The sequence below is a fragment of the Stegodyphus dumicola genome, chromosome 2, assembly GCF_044657685.1.
Source record: "Stegodyphus dumicola isolate Sdum_Otavi_A_Nest chromosome 2, ASM4465768v1".
Classification (NCBI taxonomy): domain Eukaryota; kingdom Metazoa; phylum Arthropoda; class Arachnida; order Araneae; family Eresidae; genus Stegodyphus; species Stegodyphus dumicola.
This window is the reverse complement of record NC_140769.1, coordinates 284,270,152-284,284,465: the sequence shown is the minus strand read 5'-3', so window position 1 is coordinate 284,284,465 and position 14,314 is coordinate 284,270,152. Positions and strand designations below refer to the sequence as shown.

At 29.6% G+C, this 14,314-nt stretch overlaps 2 protein-coding genes across 7 annotated transcripts in view; one reads left to right on the top strand and one right to left on the bottom strand.

The window, feature by feature from the left end:
* Positions 1 to 14,314, top strand: part of LOC118184494 (uncharacterized) — a 71,145-nt gene that overhangs the window by 6,138 nt on the left and 50,693 nt on the right. For 4 of the 6 annotated variants that reach the window (XR_015039910.1, XR_015039911.1, XR_015039908.1 and 1 more), the window contains exon 3: positions 747 to 844. Coding sequence is in view for 1 of the 6 variants with exons in the window: in XM_085812236.1 (XP_085668362.1) it covers positions 840 to 844; positions 5,889 to 7,629; positions 8,158 to 8,265 (1,854 nt within the window). In the remaining 5 variants the exon portion in view is untranslated. Of the gene's footprint in view, positions 1 to 746; positions 845 to 5,888; positions 7,630 to 8,157; positions 14,091 to 14,314 lie in introns of those variants that run through there. The other 2 variants (XM_085812236.1, XR_015039909.1) reach the window with 2 other exon arrangements.
* Positions 1 to 14,314, bottom strand: part of LOC118193431 (thyrotropin-releasing hormone receptor-like) — a 380,180-nt gene that overhangs the window by 319,571 nt on the left and 46,295 nt on the right. The gene's annotated exons all lie outside the window — the stretch shown is intronic.

The window sequence follows — 14,314 nt, the reverse complement described above, 5'->3', positions numbered from 1 at the left end:
TCTCAAGAATCCACTTCTCAGCAAACCGTCGAAGAAAGCCTTAGTTTAAATCAGCTCAATTCATCATAGACAAGTTGCAAGTTGTCATAGCTTCCGTGGACTATTTTTCAAGCTTTCTTGGCTTTCAATTCATCTTGCACTTAAACCATAAAATTCAGTTCAAGATCAATATGGCAAAATAATTTTAAATTGAACATATTTTTAGTATTTCCGATACACAGTCTCACGGGCTGGAGAGAAAAATGTTTTTTCTGATAAAAATATTCTCGTTTTGAAATCGTAGAGTTTGTTAATCAAATATTCGTTACAGTTTTACAAAATATCAAATCGATCAGGAAACATGTTTCCAATTTGGGCTTTCAGATGCCTGTATTCGCAGTAGAATTAAATCATTCAAAATTGGATGGCTCTAGGTACCGTTGTTTTATCGCAATGCGAGAAACATGCATACATGGATGCAGATTCTTCATAATTTAATTTCTTCAAATATAATCCAGGGCGATAATATTTGGTGGCAACAGTTCGAAGCAAAATCGCAAAACGAAAACTACAGTCCCTCAGGGACAAAGCCCCTTTGGACTTATAATCTAATATATAGTATATTTAGATTAAATTATATTTAAAATCACCAAAGAAATAAATTTTAATATATTTTTAAAATTATTTATCACTTTAATCATTAACTATTTTAATGATTTTATTAACAATTTTAATTATTTATTTATTTCTTGTTCCTCTTTCCTTAGGGTCTCCGTCTTTTCTAATTTTAGAAATTAAGCCCTGAATCAACAAGCTCATCAAGCATATTTTTCAGTTTGTTGTTGGATCCTTTCGAGAAAATGAGGTAAGTTACTCCTTGATTTATAAGCTTCATATTAACGACCGATTGCTTTTGATTTAATTTGTTTTGTATTTTCATTTTCATCAAAATGCAAATTATATTTTAAAAAAGTCTAAAAGCGCTTTCAGATTTTATATGACGCCCAAGGCGGTGATGGTTAAAAATTTTTAAGATAAAAAATGTTTTTTTCCCGTAAAGTGTTGCCATTGCTCGCTTTCAAATCGTAGTTTGTTAATTAAAAATTCGCAAAAATTTTACAAAATATGAACTAGGTAATAAAACAATTTCAAAATTTGAACATCCAGATGCCCACGTTCGAGTGATGGAGTACATTATTCGAAATTGGATGGCTCTAGGGACCGTTGTTTTATCACAATGCGAGAAACATACATAAGTTTATGCAGATTCTCCATTATTTAATTTTTTGAAATATAATGCTGGGCGACAATATTGGGGGCCCCTTCTAGGCTAACGGCCCTTTGGGTTAATAAATTCAACAAACTAAATGGGACAAAAACGATTTGTAAACAGAGTTCAAAAAGGATGAAATAAATAACGAAAATCAAAAAATTTAATTTCATAATATAATAAGAGCACAAAAAAATAAGGCCGAGTGTTTATCGGCATACCTCGAAACGGATCAATCTAACTACCGAGCATACTGAAGCCAGGAGAAAGATCGGTGCGCGAAAGTTCTCATAACCAATTAAGTCGGTTTCACTGCATGAATAGTCGATAAAAGGGAAAGCAAACAGACAGGGTGCAACGCAAATTTTCAGCTAAGGAACGAGAGATGTATAAATACGTGTACACAACTGACACATGAAATGAATTAACTTAAATGATTGCATTACTTTTTATATAATGAAGATTGCTATTTACTCATGAAAGATTTTACTTATTTTGTGCGAAAAGGAATTAATATTACACACTGGAAAAAAAAAATCTTTACCTATTATTTATCTTCATTCTTAACCTTCTGGCTGCTCATCCCGCGTTTTTCAAATGTAGCAAAATCTGCTCTTCCTTCATTGCGCATCCCGTACCGTCCCCCGTTTAACCATTGAAATAAATTATATACAGTATTAGACGTTTAGTTTAAGTTTTGACGAACAGATATCGTTAGTTGTCCACTAAATTGCGGCACTCGAAGGCACGTGGTATTAGCGCTCAAACTTCACTTTTTGCCGCTTTTTTCTTACAGAAATGGCTGCTAGAAAACGTTCAGCGATTATCTTGATTATTTAATTAAATTATTGAATTATTAGTTAGATTGATTATTAATTAGATTTATTGAATCTGGTGCAAAGGCTGTGATGAATTGTACCCTGTTTTGAACTCTCTCATACTAAACTGCATGTCTAAGGTATTTTTCCCTCAGCGCTTTATATTTTCTTAAATTTTACAAATTTCACTTTATTATATTATGCAATAAATAGAAAGTAACTGTAATTCGACTGAAATGTATTTAAAAGATTTTTTCGTATATTAATATTAGAAACGTTTAAATAGTTATTCTGTTTTCCAGTTATTCTAACCGAACTTTATTCTTTGTTTACTTTGACATGCATTTAATTTATAATACACATTTAATTAATAATAGGTGATAATCTTGAGCATCTGCAGCATTTTCATAATTCGTAAAAAATTTACCAACTCCCTTATATTCATAGCTTGGCATTTCAACGTCTTTTTCATCCATTTCTTTTTCATATACTGTTGTTCTGTATTGTAGCTTTCATGTATCTAGAGTTTGTATATTGTTTTATTGTATTTATGTGAACTTACATTTAAATGATTTTCATTGTTTCCTGCATCATAATAATGAGCTAGATCGTATATTCTCTACGGGAATTTATAATTCTACAGTTTGGAATAGTGCAAATTGAAATCTACAACTTACATATGCATAGCATAAAACTGATACGCAATCAACCTATCAAATATCGGATTTGTCGCGCACCTTATATTAGTTTACTTGTCTAGATAAATATTAATAAATCTTCTTAGACAGTAGAATGGTTTTAAATTTCAAATATTTACCAATTATGGAAAAAGTCCTAATGTTAAAAATTCTCTTTATTAAACCTAAAAATTAGGTTTCTAAATTCTAAACTCATGTAATCTATGTAAATCTATAATTCTAAATTTAGAAATTCTAAATTTACACCAATATTATCGTAACATATATGTCTTATTAAGCTTTCCATGTTTAGACATTAAAGTTATTTTGAAGTCATTCTTCAGATTCCGTACTCTAATATAATAAACTTTAAATATATATTCTGTTTTCCAATTACTCTAACCGTACTTTATTCTTCGTTTACATTGAGACACATTGAATTTCTAATACAAATTTAATTAATAATAACTAATAATTCTGAACATCTGCACTATTTCCATAAATAATAGAAAAATTTCGAGTTCTCTTATATTCATATCTTGGGAATTTTAATTTCCTCTTAATCCATTCCTTTTTCATAGATCGTTTTGTATTGTATTCAGATTTCTATGTATGTATAATTTGTATATTTTTGTACCGCATTTATGCCAATTTACATTTAAACGATAATTTTCATAAACTGGCATCATAAGTACAGAAAAGGTGTCTAACACTTTATTTTCCAGCCTAGTTTCAAGCTTAATTATTTGCAAAATTAATTATTTGTAAAGAAAGATGGTCACTGTATATATTTACTGTGGGAAAATGCACTGTAAAAATTTCAGTTTATGAAGTAAAATATTTTTAAAATTTTTTCTTTAAAAATATAGCAAAACTTTTCACCTTTATCTTAGCATATCTCTTTACAAATCCTTTTATTAATAAAAAAATAAGCAAAGAAATTAACTCGATTTCTGTGATTGATATCTTGGTACAAATTATATGTAACTTTTCCCCCAAACATAATATACGGATATCAATAAATTATGGATTACTTCTTTAACTTTTGCTTACATGTTTATTCCAGAAGTTTCCTTTCATATAAAAAGCGTTTAACTTTATGAGCTTTATTTTAAGACTTTTGGTACGAATTTTTGGTAAAAGAAATTAAGCTATTATTTAATGAGAGGATTGATTGATTATTAATTTGCAGTACTCTTTAGCTAATTCTTCCTTTCTAGATGAATTAAAAAAAATTTTTCTTAGCATAATAATTTTAATTTATTTAAAATTTAAGATTATACGTCAATATTCCAAGCGCGTAGTAATGTTGTTGTAATAGACGTCACGCTAAGTTATTTTTTGTAATCTAACTACTAATTTCTGTAAAAATTTCCATGATTACTTTAATTTAAAAATATTTCTAGTACATTTTAACATACTTTTGTACCGAAAAATCGTTAATGAAAGACACACATTTCTAATGCTGACCTTTGTCTTTACTAATAGCTTTTATTTTCTTTGCCAGTTCTTGCATTTATTAGTGTTATTCAAGCAAGTAATTAGTCTGTTTGTTCGATGACTCTTGGCTGCTACTGGCTTCTGAAAGTATAATTGTAACCTTCAGCTTTTTAAAAGGGAGAGAGAGAGGTCTTCTCAAATCCATCTTGATAGGAGAAGGCCGAAGCTAACGTTTGGTGACGTCACAGCTAAGGATAATCAGCCAAACTGATCTTGAGTCAGGGCGCTTTCTTTTTCCCAGTAGTATATAAGAAACAAATATATTCTCTTCCTGTAAGCAATATTTAAAAACAAATACCTGAAGAATGGATTACTAATCTTTTAAACTTAGACGACGGGACTGCATCTTAGAGGAGTTTCTCAAAAAACATTAATTTTTGCTTGCTAATCAATAGTTTACAGTACTATATCTTTTGTTACGTACCATTATATGTAGTTTAATAGCATTAAACACTGCAAACTCAAATAGTTTTAAACTAATTAAAAGGAATATTATATCCAAATTTTAACCACGGTATGACTAGCATTCAAAACTAAATATTTTCTCTTATTTCCAAGCAGTACAAGAAATTATGTTTTTGCTGTCTCATATAAAAAATCTTACCCAGAAATTCGAGAGCTGAAAATATTAATATTTCACGTTACGTTAAAAGAATTGACATTCAAGAGAGAGTTATTCATTTTTTAGATATAAAGATTTTTTAGAAAATATATTAAAATTAATTCAGATATTAAACGTGTTTTGACCATGTTTTGGAAAACAAAAACTGGTAAAGAAAAGTTTTAGTTGCATTTTATGATAATTGGCAATATTTCTCGCCAGTTAAGGTTTTAAACAAAAGCTTGTAATTTATGAAAATATCAACCGTTATATCAATCGTATGTTTATATCAACTGAACAGTACTAGGTTTTATTATATATATATATATATATATATATATATTATATGTGTGTGTGCACTGAAATTCAGTAATAAAAATTTAAAGAAATTTGAAATGATTTAATAACCATTCAGACAGTTTACATTCTTTAAATTGCATTTTGTCAATATATCCTTTACTTAAAGTCCTAAACTTGTACAGACATGGACTAAACTATTTAATATTTTTACTGCTCATTTAAAATTATTTACTTAATAAAACCAAGGATAGGTTTTGCAAAATAGAGAAAAGAAAAGTTATGAGAAGTGAAGTGAAAATGTATTTGAGATCATATGTTATATTGAAGTTTTTACATAAAACCCTGTTTTTTATTTTTTTCTCAAAAATAAATTCATTAATTTTTAAAATAAACTTTTAAAAGTTCTGAAGAACACTAATAAATACAATAAAAAATTTGGGACAAGCACATTGAAAATTGTGGGAGAGGAAAGAATTTTTATTGTTAAAATTTTCTTGAAAAAATCAAAATTTAAGAACAATTACTAGCAAAGAAAAATTTCATCTTAAAATCATTTTGACGTATGAAACCACTTAATATTATTCATAAAAAGTAGATGAAAGTTCTTAATCAAAAGAAATCACTTAAAATGTATTAAGTCCCCTTAAGGGAAGAATACCTTTTAAGTGAAGTCATTTAAAGTAATTTGTTCACTTTTGTTAATTCGAATTTTACTAAAGGGTATTATCTCCCCCCCCACCCAGTTCTCAAGATTCTCGGCCAATAAGAGAGGACGGTCCATCGCGACTGATGACATTTATGGAGGCTCGCCTAGCGCTGTGTCGTCTTCTGTGTTGTAACGTCGATGTGCTGACGTTTCAAGAAATTAGAGCTTTAGTAAATCGCAGGAACTCTCAGTGGAACCCTCGTGAGAATGCCGACCACTTAGACGAAGCATTTGCTAATTATAGGGATTTAAACGAGGCATGGAATGTATTCCAAACCAGGTACGAAGGCTTCGGAAATGTGTATGAAGCTTCAGATGAAGGTATTGCTAGCACATCTCAGGAAACTACATACAACGTTTCACCATTTGATGATTCATTTTTTCATCCTCCAACGAAAATAAAGTTTAAAATTCCTGAATTTTTGCAAGACTGCGTACGTTCATTTAACAATAGACGGGCAGGGAAATTGGTTTTCGTTTTCACGTCTACGAAACATTTTGCAGCAATGGACAGAATTAAAAGAAATATATTTCGATTTGTTTTCATCGCGATGTGGAAGACAAGTTCCCAGCTACTCTTGTTTGTGCAGTTTGAGCGTGAATGGAGAATGAAGGATATAAAACGTGAATTCGCGGGCTGCGGAGTTACTAGCGCTGAATTCTTTTACGGAGTTAAAGTAAAGGAAACTTATTCGAAAATAGTTTCCGAGTACGGCCAGCCAGAGATGTGTGACGGCACGTTACCCGGCACTGCGACGGAGAAGAGCAACCAGAAATTCGACCACGCCCAGCTGGCGGAATTTGCAGAATCGAGAAGAATTACGGACGTGCAGATTTTAATGTGGAAATATGCGCATTTAGCGCACAGAGATTGCGATAGAACCGACGAAAATTCCAAACAGCATGACGAAGACCACATTGAGCAGATGGAAAATGCTAGGAAATTTCTACACCTCCCTGACAGAAAAAGAACTGCAAGAAACGCAGTTGACGTGACTCGAGCAGCCATTTACGCGGAATTAAACATAATACTCAACATTAAATACATAGAAAATGAATCGCTGATTCTAGGCGAGAGACTCGTGGAACAAGCGAACTTTCAGGCTCTAGTTGGGCAGGCCATGTTTTACCTGTTTAACGTCGTGGGTTTCCACAAGTTAAACTGCACGGCAGTCATTCTTCTGAGCTTTTTTATTCACGCCCATCCAAAACGAAGATATGTATGTTTAAAAGGACCATACAATTCGGGCAAGACAACGTTTGCTTACGCGTGGTGCTCGTTCCTCAACGGAACTGTTTTATCGTTGAACATAGACCCCAGCCGCATGAACTTTACACTAGGAAACGCGATTGGCCATAGATACGTTTTGTTCGACGACGTAAAAGGAGAAGAGACGGAGGACAACTATGAATTTCTGGGCAAGGGAGCTGGTTGGTCGAACTTAGATAACTACAGAGACCACATCGATGGACACATGGAGATCAATCTGGAAAAAAAACACGAGCAATTTACAAAGCAAAAGTTCCCGCCCGGTATTATTACCACCAACAATTATTTGATACCATCTGCTCTGATGGAACGGATACAGGTCATACATTTTAAAGGTAATAAACCTATGTTTGACCTACATCCGTTCACTTTAACGAAAGAACACATCTACAAGATCCTAGTGATGCTTAATTTAATTCCAGCGGAACCCCACATAATACAGATTATGTCAGAATCGTTCATCAAGTGGCAAAAGAAACACGAAAAAGTCTGCAAGTGTCTTCAGAAGGTAAGTCGAAATTTTGAATGGATTTTGGATTGCATTTTAAAACTAACCAGTAAATTTTTAATCACATATTCATGCTATTGTTATTGTTATTGTAATCGGGAAATTTGCCCGAAATCATAGTACTACTTTTTAAAGTTTCCTAAAAACTGTAGAGACATTCGGTAATTTTTGGAAGCCGGAAAGATGAAAAATTAGCAACCGCCTTCGCCGGGAATCGGACCACGGACCTCTGAAATACCGGCTCAGTGTGCTGACCGCTACACCACGAAGGCACGCTAGGAAAGCGGAAGAAATACCTTATAAAACAAATATGTTTACGAGAAGGGTCACACATCTCAAATTTAATTTCCAAAAAATAATACGCATTCTTTAATGTACCCTATCTATAAAATGAGAAACTTGCAGTACTAGTTCTATTGCAATTATTTTAGTGTCCTAGAGTAATTGTTCTTTCTTCTGTTTCCTATTACTTATATATCATATCATATCATGGTTGCATTATTTTCTAAAATCCTTTTCATGTTACAGTATATCCCAGTTTGGCAAGTTAAAGACAAGGACATGACCGAAGAACAGGCAATTGCATTGCTGCACTCAATGAACAGCGATGATGATAACGATGCATTGATTGAATAAAGTACTGTACATTTTTGTTGATAAACAGACCTTTTTTTTATTTTAGTCATTTTCCCATTTATCTTGTATTAAATAGTTTTCATACAAATTCTACTGCGTTCAGCCACATGCCTCTGCAAAAGCTGGTGAAAATTATGTTTTTTAGCATTTTTGATTTGTAAAACTTGGTTTATTATTTTATTTATTTTTGATACAGATGTATTTGAAGAGATTTCAATGTCTGTAGCGATGGATTTTCTCTTTTTGCCAACAGTTTAACTTTAGAATCAGTACCTGTTTTTTTCAGGTGATCATTTGGAGTCTTCATTCCATGTAATTGTAATAATAGACAATTTTTCTCTTTCTCATAAATCATTTTTCTTTAATGCCACGCATTTAAATTTTTTTTCAATTACGGGATACGGTTATTTCTTTCCTGAAAGCGCGAACACATATCCTTCAACCTATAGGTTGTTTACATGCCACATGTTAAAGAATTAAGTTTAAGAATAGGAGACTATATATTTTATTTTAAATAATAACCTGTTGACACAATTGTTTTCCGAAAACATTTGCTTTTTCATATTTCTTTATCGAAGTAGTTCTAAAAATTTGTATTATAAGCAAGTGAATTTGAATGATTTTGTTATGATATATCTGTAAAGCAAATTTGTCACTACTAAATTTTAATTTATTACTTATTCTGTTTCCGTCAAATTCCAAAATGAATGCCTTTTTTATATGTAATTAATTACATTAACGTGAAAGATTTGAAGATTTAACATTGTATGAAATGTCTTCTTGCAAAATTGCACAATTTCTCTATGAATATAATTACAGTTGAATCTATAAATAACGGAGTATTTGAGATTTCTACAAAATTTGTTAAATATGGACATAATGATACGCTTTTGAAATAGGGAATGTATATTTGAAATATTGTGAAAAGTAATATAAAATTTATAATATATATATATATATATATATATATATATATATATATATATGAAGAATTTTGAAAAATTAATTAAATTTAAGTGTAGGAGACTACATTTGTCATTTTAAATAATAAGCTGTTGAAAAAATTTCTCTATCGAATATTTCAAATATTGTGAAATTTGATACCTAAAATTTATGTATATGTAACATATATATTTTTATATACCATCATACACATTTTAATGAATTTATAGAATGACGCACACTTTCTCTGAAGAATTTATACCAAATACACTTCTGAAAAAATTTTGAAGCAACGATAGTCACTTAATGCAAGGAAAACTCGGAACACCATTCTTGAATATTTGATGACACACGCGTAAAGAACCATTAAAATCTTTTAGAATATGTGCACACTTTTCACTAATTACATGCTTATCAAAATCATAGATAATTTCAAAGACTACCTGAATAACCTACTTGTAGAATGTTTAATATTCTTAAGCCAGACTAAAGAAGTATGATCAGTGTGTACAAATAAAATTTATCTATTGCATCAATAGCTAAACAATCTAACTCAGTAATTGCATACATTTGTGCAAACGATCTTAATTTTCTAGAATGGAATCTAGAAAAATGTAGATTACCATCAGGATGTTCTTGTTTTAAAACTGCATCAACAGCTTCTTTATAGATGCATCTAAAAATACATGACAGAGATGTTTTAAAGTAAACAAAGCAAAAATAAGTCTTGAAATGAATGCATCTTTTAACTTTTGAAAAGTTATCTGACATTCAGTTGTCTATCTATAAGGAGAATCATTTTTAAAAAAGATTTTTATATCCGTTGACTGATCTAAACAGCATTCATTCCAGGAATAGGCTCAGAATCTGTTTTAGTGATTTGGTTAAGTTTTCGACAGTCAATACTCAATCTACTTTCTGCTCGAACAATTTTTGCAATTGGTCATCAACAATTTCGCTATTTCTGGCATAATTATCAAATTTTTTGGCACTTGCACTATTTTTGCACACAAAATTATTTTGAAAACTTTTATTTAATAGTAATAATAATAATATGTCCTTTGTTTTAAAAATACATTAAATTGAAAGATTCACTTAAGATTCAACTGTAATTTATATATTTTGCTACTTATCATATGTCATTTGCTAAATATTTATATTTATAGTTAATAGAACTATGTAACTAATTGAAGAATTATAACATGAAAATATACGAATATTATATATATATGAATTTAAATAAAAAAATTGTATATTTCAAATGTTGTTTTTGCAATATCATAAAATTGCATCTGTCATGACATATGAATGAATTTATACATATTGATATGAATAGAGATGTTTAATTGAAAATGTTAAACCTTTAGTGAATTATCATTCATTCTTAGTGGATGTTGTATTTATGTAATACTTGATAATGTTGGAATTTATTTATTTTATTATTGCTGTAAGTGTATCTGTATAAGCATATAATGTTTTCTAAATTATGTTTACCAAAATTATTCCAACGCACGGTGAATGAAAAACATTATTAAAACTAAATTAAAAAATTTCATAAATATTTTACTATTTTTAAAATGAGTTTAGGATTTAATTAATGTTTAAAATGTAACTTCGTACCTGATTCCAGGCCTCGTTTAAATTCCTAAAACTTTTAAGTCACCAATCTGATAACCATTTTTCTGTACTATCCAATTTTGCGTTATGATTTCCATAATAGAAACATTTTTTTTAAATTTCCGTTTGTGGGGTACTGATTTTCATTCCTCAGTGTCCTTCAGTCCTGGTGGGTTTATGCTTAGGACGAGCTCCTTTTGAAAGACTAAAAGCACAATAGAACTTTCTATTGATAATACATCAATTTTTTTAATATCCGGTTGTAAGAAAATCCATCATAAACATCGCACTGAAATTTTATTTGCATTGGCGGAAAGAAGCTCTGTACATTTTTGTTGATAAACAGACCTTTTTTTTCATTTCAGTCATTTTACCATTTATGTTATACTAAATAGTTTTCATAAAAATTCTACTGCGTTGAGCACATGGATCTGCAAAAGCTGGTGAACATTCTGATTTTTAACTAGTTTGATTTGTAAAACTTGGTTTATTATTTTTGATACAGATGTATTTGAACACTTTGTAATGTCTGTAGCGATTGATTTTATCTTTTTGCCAACAGTTTAACTTTAGAAGCAGTACCTGCTTTTTTCAGGTGATCATTTGGAGTCTTCATTCCATGTAATTGTAATAATAGACAATTTTTCTCTTTCTCATAAATCATTCTTCTTTAATGCCACGCATTTAAAATTTTTCTCAATTATGGGATACGGTTATTTCTTTCCTGAAAGCGCGAACACATATCCTTCAACCTATAGGTTGCTTACATGCCACATGTTAAAGAACTAAGTTTAAGAATAGGAGACTATATTTTTTATTTTAAATAATAACCTGTTGACACAATTGTTTTCCCAAAACATTTGCTTTTTTATATTTCTTTATCGAAGTAGTTCTAAAAATGTGTAATTTGTATTATAAGCAAGTCCATTTGTATGATTTTGTTATGATATATCTGTAAAGCAAATTTGTCACTACTAAATTTTAATTTATTACTTATACTGCTTCCTCAAATTCCAAAATGAATGCCTTTTTTATATGTAATTAATTACATTAACGTGAAAGATTTGAAGATTTAACATTGTATGAAATATCTTCTTGCAAAATTGCACAATTTCTCTATGAATATAATTACAGTTGAATCTATAAGTAACGGAGTATTTGAGATTTCGACAAAATTTGTTAAATATGGAGATAATGATACGCTTTTGAAATAGGGAATGTATATTTCAAATATTGTGAAATGTAATATAAAATTTATAATATATATATATATATGAAGAATTTTGAAAAATTAATTAAATTTAAGTGTAGGAGACTACATTTGTCATTTTAAATAATAAGTTGTTGAAAAATTTCTCTATCGAATATTTCAAATATTGTGAAATTTGATACCTAAAATTTATGTATATGGAACATATATATTTTTATATACCATCATACACATTTTAATGAATTTATAGAATGACGCACACTTTCTCTGAAGAATTTATACCAAATACACTTTGGAAAAAATTTTAAAGCAACGATAGTCACTTAATGCAAGGAAAACTCAAATATGAATACCATTCTTGAATATTTGATGACACACGTGAAAAGAACCATTAAAATCTTTCAGAATATGTGCACACTTTTCACTAATTACATGCTTATCAAAATCATAGATAATTTCAAAGACTACTTGAATAACCTACTTGTAGAATGTTTAATATTCTTAAGCCAGACTAAAGAAGTATGATCAGTGTGTACAATAAAATGATTACCATGTAAATAATATTAAAATTTATCTATTGCATCAATAGCTAAACAATCTAACTCAGTAATTGCATAAATTTGTGCAAACGATCTTAATTTTCTAGAATGGAATCTAGAAAAATGTAGATTACCATCAGGATGTTCTTGTTTTAAAACTGCATCAACAGCCTCTTTATAGATGCATCTACAAATACATGACAGGGATGTTTTAGACTAAACAAAGCTAAAATAAGTCTTGAAATTAATGTATCTTTTAACTTTTGAAAAGTGATCTGACATTCAGTAATCCATCTATAAGGAGAATCATTTTTAAAAAGGATTTTTGTATCCGTTGACTGATCTAAGACAGCATTTTTCTAGGAATAGGCTCAGAATCTGTTTTAGTTATTTGGTTAAGTTTTCGACAGTCAATACGCAATATACTTTCTGTTCGAACAATTTTTGCAATTGGTCATCAACAATTTCACTATTTCTAGCATAATTATCAAATTTTTTGGCACTAGCACTATTTTTGCACACAAAAATTATTTTGAAAACTTTTATCTAATAGTAATAATAATAATATCTAATAATATGTCCTTTGTTTTTAAAATACATTAAATTGAAAGATTCACTTACTTAAGATTCAACTGTAATTTATATATTTTGCTACTTATCATATGTCATTTGCTAAATATTTATATTTATAATTAAGGAGACTCACACACCTTAAAACCCATAAGATGTTCGAATAGGTGACTGTTGCAAGAATTGGGATAACTTATTTTTATTTTACAAGCAATGACTACCAACCTTTTACAGCTGACTACATAATATACCTGCTTTCTGAAATATTCATCAGAAAGTTTGTGTTGCCACAAATATTTTTATAATTTAATCCGCTTTGTGACAACATTTTTCGTCATGTTTCCAAATTGCGCGCACAGTTTAAAACATTCTGTTGCATAATTTAATTCCATATTTAATATATAGCTTTTATAACATTTGCAAACTACTGTGAACCTAAAATTCTGTGTTAAATTTTTATTTTATTTTGAGTTGAGTTTATAAAATGTATTTTATTAACAAAATCTGTAATGTTTTCGTCCATAAAATTTTTCAGTATTAAAATATTCATTATATCGTTGGTTCAGTTAGAAAATAGTGCCCATATAAAGAATTCCATCCAATTTCAAGTATATACCATTAGCCATTTTTAAAATATCGTGCGCGTAAGGTGGAAACATGGCGAAATATTTTGTCACAAAGAGGATTAAATTACGAAAATATTTGTGGCAACACAAACTTTCTGGTTACTAGTTTCCAAAGCAGTTGTATTATGTAGTCAGCTGTAAAAAGATGGAAATAATTGCTTTTAAAATAAATAAAATATCTCAATTCTTGCAACAGTCACATATTCGAAGATCATGAGGGGTATGAGTCCCCTTAATAGAACTATGTAACTAATTGAAGAATTATAATATGAATATATACGAATATTATATATATGAATTTAAATAAAAAATTTAAACATATTTCAAATGTTGTTTTTGTAATATATAAATATATCATAAAATTGCATCTGTCATGACATATGAATTAATTTATACATTTTGATATTAAGAGAGATGTTGGATGGTCACATTGCTCATGGCGCGTTGACATTGCTCATCGCTTGGGAGAAGCGATGATTTCAGGAACATTTTCAAACTACCTTATATTTCATTCATTTTCTAAACAGTATTTCACTAATTGCTCT